An 11,992-nucleotide genomic window follows, 5' to 3' on the forward strand; every position below is an offset into this window, starting at 1 on the left:
GATACCTAAAGTAAGTAATTACACATCAATACCGTATTTAACTTACTGGAGGATCCCAAGCCCTGTTATGGCATGACTAACCACTGGTAAAACTGGCGAACTTCATACTTGGTGTCATCCTAGGTCGGCACAGTGGTGCAGGTCTTAGTATTGCTGCCTCGCATCCCTGGATTCAATTCTGTTCCTGGGCTCCTATCTGTATCGGTGTTTGTATGCTCTCGCTATGTTGAAAGGGGTTTTCACCGTGTTCTCCAGTTTCCTCCCACAGTCCACAGACATGACATACTGTACTGGTACTGTAGGTTAATTGGTTTCTGGGAAGACTGGCCCTGGCGTGTGTGTGTGTGTGTGTGTGTGTGTGTGTGTGTGTGTGTGTGTGTGTGTGTGTGTCAGTCCTGAGACAGGCTCTGGCCTCCCCATGACCCCACATTGGGTCAAAAAGGGATGGATGGATGTTTACACCAAATGTGATGTCATTTTGAAACTTTTGCTAATGAAAAGGTCTACCCACATACTGTAACACAATTTAATATGTAAAAAGTCTGTTTCTAATTCTTTCATCTTCCCTAATTTCAAAACTCATATTTCACTTTGTGTAATATTGATGACTATAAGCACAGTTATCTCCATGACTCCTTGCCGCCCTCTGGTGATTAGTAGATAACCTCAATTCACTTACAAAATTGATGCTCTTATTAGAAAAAACTCCCATCAAACTGAAACACAACAGACTTCTAAAAGAAATAAAAGGCATCATTTCTCCCCTGTCAACATTGTGTAAAATAGAAATATGTTTTTACCCAAACTATTTCATATAATCAGAACAAATTTCTTATAGGAACAGAATCTTCTTCCACCAATCTGACATCAATACATATATGGTAGTATATACTGTATATATGGTAGTACTCCATAATGCACTAATGTTAGTCTACCTTGTTACACAAAGACATTTTCTTATGAATCTTCAGTCAGAAGCTGATTAAAAGTACAAAATACACATGTCAAGAATTCTGCTAAAGAATCTACTGTTTGGACCAATGCAGGAAACCCTCTAAGGAAACGTGATGGCAGTGTGGTCCAAATAATCATGTTTTCATTATCTCAAGTTCTCAGGAAGGAATCAAAATCATGTATTTATCCTAATCTTGTGAAACAGCAGCAAGTGTGTGATATGTATTCAGCAACTACACAAGTTTATTTTACTTATTAACATAGCTTTATGTGTTATTGAAGAATTACAATTACAGATCAGCAAAAGGAGAAATTAAAATAAGGTCTGGGGCTATTATAGTTACTATAATATTGAGAAACTGCAGTATATAATCTGGTATCATTAAAACACAGGCTGATACAATGCTTACATATATTTAAATACCTTTTGAATGCAGTGCTGCTGTATCTGCTACTAAATGAACAGTGCTTATGATATACAGTGTACACAGATTTTATTTAATTAATACAAACTTCTGGTGAGGAAAAAAACTTGCACATATTCCAATTGAGATAATTAGTGTAATTAAGACTTCAATTAGGTTATGAAGCTCAGATGGAATGAAACCAGCAATTGTGTGAGCCTTCAGGACCAAGACTGGGAACCTGTGTCTTAAGGCTTCTCACAGGGACAGAGACAACTGGGACTCTCAAGCACTGTACAATTCCATAGCAAAGATTGTCTACATCTTCTCACGTAGTGCACTGTCTGATACAGGCTGAAAGGATACACATGGAGAATACAGCTCTCAAAGATACTATCCAATTTATGTAGCTGATGCTTTTATCCAAACCACTTTCAGTTGCACCCATTTATACAACTAAGTATTTTACTGGATTTTGGGTGAAGCTCCTTGCCCAACAGCAGTATCTCACCTGGGATTTGAACCTGAAAGTCCAGACCACTAACCCCTGCTCCATAATGCTGCCCAGATTTGCTCTTTCTAACAGTGAATATAAAATGTCAGGTTAACATCTTTCTTTGAAAGTAGTTCAGTAAGCATTTCACATTCCCCACAGACCCCAAAATGTGCAGTGCAGTGAAATGCTTCTTTTCATAATTGAATTCACATCTGCAATTCTCCCAAATGAGCCATCAATTATACAATTTAAAATACACAAATCAAAAATCTGAATGTGGAGAAAGAAAGAGAGAAAGAGGTGCCAGTTTCTTTCAGAGGTGCCAGACAGAATAGAGGTGGCTATTTCTGTTTACAGCTCATGACTCTGAATTAAGGTCCTCTATCAAAGTGTAGCAGTTTAACAAACAGAAATTCCTACTGTTTTGCCTTTTGGCATGGGATTTCACATTGAAAAGGTCATCCTTTCTTGTCTTTTCTTTGTTTGCATTTTCACCACTCTTCAATCAATAAAAAAGGTCAGCTTCAAAGCATGTTTTACTTCAAAAGATTATACACCTAGACCTCATTTCAAAGCAGGGTTTGCTATACCCTCCTCAAGAACCTAATGCTCTTGATTATTGGAATAAAAAACACCAAACCTTTAGCCAATTTTCGCCTGTAGTGTTAAAACGGATGCTGACATCCACAGGAAATCCAGACCAACAACTGTCACCGTTACAAGCCAGAGCTCTGGACGTAAGTCTGAATGAATGACATTGTACCACTTACAAGGTATATGTCAACTGCACAAACCCAATTTAAAAGACATGCACAAGAACGTACAATAGGCAGAGATTAGTGTGGCACCAAATTAAAATCTACAATGTTAGAAATTGCTTAGACATTGCGTGATCACTGGTACTGTCAATGCCTTAGTGTAACTGAGGAAATAGGGTGGCTCAGAGCACTGGGGCCCTGGGTTCATATCTAGACCTAGAGTGCTATATGCACATATGCACACTAGGACCAATTTTCCCAGAAGCCAATTAAGCTACTAGTATGTCTTTGGACTGGGGGACAAAACCAGAACAGCCAGAGGAACCCCATATGAACACGGGGAGACATACAAACTCCGCACAGATAGCCCCCCAGGTCCAAAACTAAACCCAGGGCACCAGCGCTGAGAGACAGCGATGCCAACCTCTGCGCCACCATGCCTCCCCCAGTCTCCTTTCATACCTGGGAAAAACAGACAAGAACTTTCACTATCTGTCTGATCTCATCCCTCTTTTGGATTTCTGTTCCAGTATTCCTTCATTGCTTTTAGCATCGTCTGCATCAGACACAACATAAAACTGACAGCTTTATTTGATTTGATTTTTAATATTCTCAACAAGAGTTCCTCTTTGGTAGAGGCCCTTCAGTCTTTATCTAACCTACAAATGTAATAATGCAGTGTCCAGTGTTTTTTTTTTTTAGATAAACACAACCAGCATCAAATTCCAGTCAGATACTTGTATCGATCTGCCATGCTGCTGCAGAATAACAACACTGGGATTCAGGTGATGAGCTTCTTAAAGGCTTACAGGTCTTGTTAATTTAACAAAGGAAGATTACCCATAAACGTCAACCATGCCTACAGTATGTCATTGCAATACTTATGTATTGGAGATCAGAGCTTCTACTGGACTCCCAACTGCGATATGGTATAGTAAAAGTGCTCACAGAAAGAGGAAAAAAGGAGTGCTGTATACTAGATGTAATTATAGTGCCAGTACAAGAGGACCAAATCGTTTTTCTGCTTATAGAAAACACTGACTCAGGGGCCAGAGAACAGACAGGGGGGCCGGAGCTGCCTGAGTGTTCAGTACCTCCTTCAGTAAAGTGGCTGCATATATTTAGGAAACCCATACTCATATCCATGAAGGTACTGTCCATCCAGTAATAGTCAGAATATAGTAGCCTATTCCAGCTTTGGAGTCTTCATGTCGATAAGGTAAGGAACAAATAAAACTGCAAACATTGTTTTTTAATCAAAAGCAATTAGCACTCATTTCTATACCGAAAATGATATGATACAAAAGAAACGGGAGAGAAGGAGAATATGATTTTTGTAGCCGAGATGTGGTTTTCTGTAATGGTGTAAAATTCACACCAGGTTTCTCCAGCTAAGCTGAAAATCTCACACCAGAAGCAGGGTGACATTTTGTACTTCTGCCACTTCACAGCAGCAGGAGGACCCTGAGACAACAGGCGGTCCTGGAATGAAAGTCTCAAATTAAATTCAAGTCTTGTATTCACAATAGTGACGCTAATTCCCCGGCACCGCTGTCACCCCTGTTCAGAGGTGTGTGTCTGAGTGCAGTAGAGCTGCTAACTGATGCCTTCGTATGAGAGGAGGCTAGAGTGCTGCAGTGCTCTGTGGCTGTGTCTGAAGGTTTCCAAGGCCATTCTCTGATTAGCTAGCACTCAGCAGAATGAGCTTTAACCCTTTCATCTCAGGGGTGTAGTCAAAGCCTCAGCATACAGTACATGAGCCACGTCATGGAGAACACTGCTGTATACAAACCACAGGTGAATGAACACTGCGACCACAGATCCTGCCGTTTAATCCGCTTGTTGCAAACGTGTCCTGTCGTGAAAAACGTTTGCATGTTAAAAAAAGTGAGCCGGTCTTCAGTCTGGTGACTGCAGCACATTCAGGTAGGAAGAGACTCCTCTGCAATGCCCCCAGCTGTAGCTGCAGCCAGCTTTCGGCTCATTCACTGAACCATTTCTGTCCTTTTCTGATCCTCCAGAGCCCCCGGTGAGCCAGTGTTACCAACATTCAGATCTGCGAGATCCATTACATTGAGTTTGGTAGTGAAAATATAAAACCAATAAAACCATAAAATTCTAGTCGTGATGGCAGATTGTGTCACAGGGCTGCTTAGAGTTCACCTAATTACTCTTGTTAAAAAAGCAAATATATACTTTAATATTCAATTTCCCTTTTTTTCCCAGACATCCACATAAAAGATGTGGATTAAGGATCTACAGTATATTTCCAAACTTTGATTGTATAATAAAGTGCTAAATGTGGACGATAAAGCACAAACTTCATTTAAATCACAAAACAGGAGAGAATGGGCCAGGCCTTAAATGTGGCTGGGCTTGCTTTAATACACTTCACTACATCCTATTCATTCTGGGGGCAATGAGGCTAGCCCAGTGGAGACCCTAGCTCTTACACTTCCTGTTACGCCCAGGCCAGAGAGGGCTCCCAGTCCACGGTGTCCCAGGGAGACCGACACATTCCCATGAGGAATCAGGCTCATCCCTCATGGAATGTGTCAAAGGACACGGTCTTCTTTTTTCTAAATTTCTATATAATTTCATTTTTTTTTACATATACTGATAGAAATCTGAATTATTGTAAAAACCGCTGGAATAAAGAACTTCTGAATTATACTATTAGTTATGAAGGAGGACCATCTACAACACAATATTTACAGTAAGTAACACTGCTTCATGCTTTAATGTATTATTCCTGTGCTATATATGCAATATAATGCACAAACATATATGACAAGGTACTTGATAAGAACTTATTTTTAATACGATTGAAATTATTATATTTTCTGCTACCATGAACTGCTTCTACATTATGGCATTTTATTATCTATAAGGTGTTAAAACATCACTAATTTATTTGTTTCATTATTGTAAAAAAGGAATACTGCACCTAAGCTCTTTAAATGAATATTACATTGCATCCAATTTCTACACAGAAAGATAATTCAGCTCACAGATGTAGACATTAGAAAAATGTTCCTTCCAACATGCACAAGAATGTGCCATTGAAATCTTTCAATAATCAATCAATAAATCAGCCAATTACCTAATTAGGGACTGAGGATAAACCACATAGTTCAAACCATTTTCATTTGCTGGTGATGTTACAGGAGAGACCACTCAAAACCACACTGCAGAGAGCTCTCTAAGGTCCAGCAGAAACTGTAGGCCCAGGCCTACAACTTAATTATAAGCCCATGCAAATCACAAAACCATTACAAATCTGCTGGGAAGAAAGATTAGTTTGGGAGGCACGGACTTCAATCAGATAAGGTGCTGCTGAACTGAAAAATAATAAAAAGAAATCCACGTTTTTTTTGCCCCAAATGTTTTCTCATAATGTGTTCTGGAAAAAAAAAAGGAATCGAAAATCAAAGCAGTAGGGATATGAATTTCTTTAGCAGTAGCTGCTGAGTTGCAAATATTGTGATTTGTTAACAAACATGTTTGACCATATATGGGGGCTAACAGGCTAAAACAAATTACAGATCTGTACACAAGGGAAAGCCTGCTTGAATCCTTGAGGACTCCAGTCCTTATAAAGTACGTGACAATCAATTAGCAACTCATTAAGACTTAAATTAAGGTGATTTAAGTTCTTGCAACCCATACTGTTACTGTATAAGATACTATTCAATTCTGTAATTAAGAACAGATGTAGAATAGATAGCACAGCTTGTGCTCTGGACCTGCCCAGTCTTTCACCAATATACTGTATAGTCAGGCCAATTTAAACGCATATTTACCATGGTAAATCTGCATGTTTTTTTTTCTATTTGTCTTACATTTACTAAACTTTTTACATATTGATATTGTTTTGTTACGGATTCCCATTGTTTGTATAATGATTTCCCGTTATTTCAATCTGCTTTTACTACAGTCTGTTACTGTATTTTTACCATGATAAACCGCAGTCAACGTTTCTAAGGGTCTGGACATCAGAACCACACAACCTGAGGTATAAAGGGCCCTGGCGAAGAAAGGTCCTGCAACACAACAGCATCTCCCATCCTCCTGAATACTCCTGAACTTCCCCGCTTTCAATTCCAAAAGTGTCCTCTACCACACACTTCTGCGGGTCAAAATTTAAACCATCTATCATTCTCTAACTGCTCCATCGATTCTGTGTCATGGGGGAGCCAGAGCCTATCCCAGCAAGCAACAGGCACACGGCAGGGTACACCCTGGACAGGACGCCAGTCCATCACAGGGCACACACAGACACACACACACACACATTCACACTCTCCAGGGCCAGTTTTCCCAGAAGCCCTTTCATCTACCCGCATGTCTTTGGACCGTGAGAGTAAGCTGGAGCACCCAGAGGAAAACGACGCAAACACAGGGAGAACATACAAACTCCACGTAGACAGCATCCCAGGTCCAGAATCGAACCCAGAGCCCCAGCTATGAGAAGCCACAATGCTAACCACTGCATCACCATGCCACCCCACACTTAGCTCCTTCGATCCATCCATTTCCTAACCACTTCTTCCAATTCAGGGTACAAAGCTACAGTACTTATACTCTTTGTATAATATTCTACCTTTGCTGCATGCCGCACTGTAATAATAAAGGTTCTCTTCCTTAATATGCATGAGATAAACTGGGTTCCCAGTAATCATGTGACTATTACTGCCTCACTCCTTTCCTTAATACAGCAGTATCTGAGGTGCAGCAACTTCTGATATATTGAAAATAAAGAGAGCTCTGGATAACATTTACAACTGGAAAAGTCCTCATTAAAAATTGATGGACTGAAGAGAGCACTCACTCGACTTTAAAGGAAATTACTGCGATGTAGGGAGTTGAAATTAAGCATGCATTGGAGAGTTCTCCGAGCTGTTTTGACAGGGACCAAACTATCTAGCCAGTGCTTGTCCAGCAGTGTGTAACAGTGAGGTGACCACCAGGAAATCTGCCTGCAGCACATCTGCATAACAAAGAGAACCTGTAGACTCCCCAGTTCACTCCAGGTGCTTTTTTCCCCAATTATAGCACAAACCTCATGCTCTGCAAAACCAAAACATAAAGTCTTCAACGTTTTTATTGTGTTGTACAAAGCTCCATTTAACTGACCTGTTCTTTCCCAGTGTGAGAGAGAAAAGCTCTACTCTCAACAGTGCATGATGGAATGGCAATCGGCTTTTGAAAGAAACCTGAAGCTGTATTATCATCCTTGATCTGCCGACTTTTTTCTGATTGAAATCTACCTCATCAACTCCGGCATTTTTATATCCACGTGTCTGAGTTCTGAGCTTTCCTGAATGAAGATCGGTATCAATCAGTATCATTTTTTTTGCGCCAGGGCTTTGCCCCATAACTTTAAAAAGGTTATGACGTAAATCTTTTGGTTTTACATAATTTGAGCAGACGAATTAAAAAATAAAATGCAATTTTCCAAAAAAAAGTGGAAATCTTTACTTGTATAAATCGTCAATTCATGACTTCAGCCTTTTTAATACAGTATACTTCCAGTGTGAATAATGACTGCACTACCAATTATTATCTTTAACGTTTTAAGACCCATTAAGCATGTGTCATAATATCCTTTGTAATGAGTATTAATGGTTTGCTCTATTATTCCTAAATTCATCGTATTTCCTCCGACATAATGAGTCTCTACATTCCTAAAGTCATTTCCGCAGTCTCAACAGAATGCCCAGCGTGTTGCGCGTTCCGTGAGGTGCGAGCTGTGTAACCCAGAAACCCCCTTTCAAGGTCATCTGTGTAGCGCGCTGCTCCACGGGGCGCTTAGTGCATAATCCTTGCGTGGGATTGGCAACTGTGCGTGTCACCCCGAGCGCGCTCTGCCTGGCGCAGCCACACGGGCCGCGCGAGCAGGCTGAGCCCTCGCGTCAGGCTGAGCTGCGCCGCTCGCCGATCTGGGATCTGGCCGCTATCTGACTCATTACCACAACACCCAACTTCATCTACAGGATGAATCACTGCGCTGTATTCATAGTTTGGTTGTAGTGACCTCCGAATAAACCAGACTTGCAGTTGCAGACTGGTTGATACAGTATGTCCCGACCCCCGATTCAGCACCAGTCTACTGTAGATAGTTACTACCCCGTTTCAGAAAACCACAATACCGCCCACGGTTTTCGAGAACGCACTTAAATGCATAGCTATATATCAAACATGACAATTGATATGCTAGTTTAACGCATGCCAAGAAAAAACAACAAACAAACGCATACGTATGTGCTGGGAAGAACACCCAAATCAATTCCCATTCTAGAAAATCAAGCTTACCGAAAGGGATATTGATTTAACCATATAGCATTTACATTCTGCATTAGGGATATCGCTGCAGGAAGGGGGGAGGGACATCCCTGATTTAACCAGCTTTAAAATGGCTACTGCGGCTTCTACCACTCTCACCTATGGAATGGAAATTTTAAAACTACTTATGACAACTAGGAGGTGCTGAGAACTGTAGACGCCAGTCCTCTAGAAATGTGGGTGACCGATATCGATCTGCAATACTGAGATATATCAATTACTGTGAATTACAAATGGAAATCTCTTCAACCTATAGCTTTTTAAAAAAAAACGTTTCACTGATATAACTTAGTGGAAGCCCATGTAATCGTTTGGTTCTAAGGTTTATAGCGAGTATTTACTGTTCATTACAGTATTTTAATGTTTCAAGCGCACCTATCTAAACACCACAGGGGACGGGGGGTCCATTCAGAATTGGATGTTATGGGTGTGGTAATCCAGAGCTGGTGTCCTAACTGCTTAGTAATGGCATTTGCTCTTAAGGTTCAATTGGATGAGTAGCCTACAGCACCACTTTGACTATATATGGCAAATACCGAGACTGCTTCTACCCCTCGCAGGACGATAACAGCCCTGCTTTCGGGAATGCATCTGCAGTGAAGACTTGGCTCCGGAGGGGAAACACTCATCAGAAGGCACAGCGTGGAAACAGCCAGCGCTCCTCTCTGTACCTGCTGACAACTGGGGTTACCAGCGCAGTCTGCGCTACCAGCCTTAACCGCAGTTATTTTCCTCCACAGCCCGCTGACAACACAGTGGGGGGAAAAACCCCCCACTTTACTGCGGCTCTTGCCTAGCAGAAATCGTCTATCTCAACTTTCTCGGCACATTTCATGAATGCATTCAGGTCTACCCTGAAAACCCCTGTTCCTCGGCGCGTAATAGTTTTAACAGGCTTACACTTATCGGCTTGGCTCTGTAATGACATATCCACCGAAGACCTTAACCGTTTCAATACCAGCCCTACAGACCAATAAGGAGGCATACTGTAGGTATCTTGCTAGTGGCAAACAGTGGTGACTCCCTTCTGCATTTAAACGCTGAAGTAAAAAAAAAAATGCCATGCCGCAGTTTGCAGTCGCTCACAATGCTCCCAGTGAAGGATCACAGATCGCTCGTACTTACAGTTCGTAAGAACTGGATTTCATCCTCGCCTTCCCCTCCTTCAGCCATGGTTACCCGTGGTTAAGACAGCGGGACGGAGTTGTGGAGGAGGCAGCAGGTTGAATGCCGGAGCGGTGTAGTGAATGTGTTACACTGCGATCCCATTGGATGGCAGGCAATTCCAAGGGGAGGAGCTGGGCAGGTGTACAACCGGGCACAGACTGTGGCCGCTGCGCCCTCTAGTGGGAAAGGCCGCGCCACTGCAAGCTCTCCAGAAGAATTCCCGGGTGGCAACGACATCCAGCTACAGCGCTGCCGGGCGCTGCTCAGCCCGTCTCTTAAGTTTTTCTTCCATGCTGCTTCATTTCAATCCCGATAACAGTAATGCGATGTAACATTTGATGTTATGCAGTATCATTGGACTCATGGAAGAACCTGAAACGCTTTAACCCCGTCCCAGAAATGTTTTTGCCTTTCACATATTTCTGCCGAATAATTTACACGGGGACATTATTTCTATGGCTTCGTTACATTCCTCAAGACAAGACACCCTAACGCTTACAGTATACAGTTGGTGCTGAAGATCAAGTAGCTGTTTCCTTTTGTGCTGAAAGTCTAATCTCCTACTAATCTCCTAGTGCTCACGGACTGCATCACATCCACATCAATTACATCTGATACAAATTTTAGCGAAGGTCCATTGTTTGAAATATTTTAATGTAGCGTACTTTTCATTACTATACGGCCAGTAACCCTGACAACCCCAAGAAGGGATTTAAAGAGAACTTCGGTTCTCATTAAAAGGCTAGCGACTTTCTTTTAATCTTTCTAAGTGCATGTGAACTTGACGGATTTGGGTATTGCAAAGCGCTTTGAGTGGAGTGTCCAGAAAAGCGCTATATAAGTGTAAGCAATTAATTATTATTAATATTGCGACAGCACACTCAAGCATGAGCCTTTCTTCATGCCTGTCCTTTAAGCAGCGAGGGCCCTCCCAGAGCTTCTCTTTTTCGAATTTCTCCAGCTCTGACAGCAACAGCCAGGTCAGTGATGCAGATACCTGGAAAAACATCTGCGGACCTGGAGAGTATCTCACCCACTGGGCCACCCTGGCAGTTGGGTTTCTGACTTTGGAAGGCAGCAGACACTTTCAATGTGATTCCTTTTCCCAGACAGTTCACTCCTACCTATGTAGTAAATACTGTAATTAAACAATAGGCTGTATATAGTCCAGTATGTAGCCATGTTAAAAATGAAAACTTGGTACGTAGTTTCATAAGCACAGTAGCAGAGCACCTGCCAGGAGAGGGATCATTCATGACTGTACAAAAGGAACACCTCCCCCCACCTACTGCGTCTGCAGGCTCACCCTCAAGACCTGCCACCTCACAAATCATGGCTGTTAGCACTGCCGCCTCGCACCTCTACCATTCCGGCCTGGACTGACTGCAGTGGGGAGTTTGCAGGGTCTCTCCGGGGCCCATTTGCACTCCGTCTGGGGGTCCCGTTTCCTCCCACACTCCAAAGACCTGCCGAGTCTGAATTGTCCCAGCGATTGTGTCCTTCGACGGATCGTCATTTCATTCCAGGTGCGGTCCAGCTTTGTGCCCGATGCTTGCAAGACAGACTTTACGTTGATGCAACCCTTGTGGTGAATAAGTGACCTTCTGATAATGGATCGATACTTCACAGGTCTCGGGTATTGGCGTGTCCTGTTACATACTGGTGTCTCACCCAGGGTGTACTTGTTCCTCACACTCTCCACTTCTGCGATAGGACTATGTTGCCTCTAGGCTGACGAGGAATAACACACTTCATGATGGTGAAAGGATAGTCTAAAGGCAAGACATTCGTACAATAAGCAAAAATGAAGTTCTGGTGGCAATGCCAGTGCAATTCTTAATCAGAATAAGAGCAATGAAACCTTGCAT

The 11,992-nt window shown here is 42.1% G+C and overlaps 1 protein-coding gene across 1 annotated transcript in view; it reads right to left on the minus strand.

Moving 5' to 3' along the window:
* The window catches only part of ryr2a (ryanodine receptor 2a (cardiac)), a 196,838-nt gene extending 186,630 nt beyond the window's left edge, over positions 1–10,208 (minus strand). The window contains exon 1 of the mRNA XM_088609787.1: positions 10,083–10,208. Coding sequence (XP_088465913.1) covers positions 10,083–10,130 — 48 coding nt within the window. The 5' untranslated portion in view covers positions 10,131–10,208. The remainder of the gene's footprint in view (positions 1–10,082) is intronic.
* Positions 10,209–11,992: the final 1,784 nt, after the last annotated feature.

Source organism: Lepisosteus platostomus, chromosome 17 (genome assembly GCF_059453375.1).
Source record: "Lepisosteus platostomus isolate fLepPlt1 chromosome 17, fLepPlt1.hap1, whole genome shotgun sequence".
Taxonomy (NCBI): domain Eukaryota; kingdom Metazoa; phylum Chordata; class Actinopteri; order Semionotiformes; family Lepisosteidae; genus Lepisosteus; species Lepisosteus platostomus.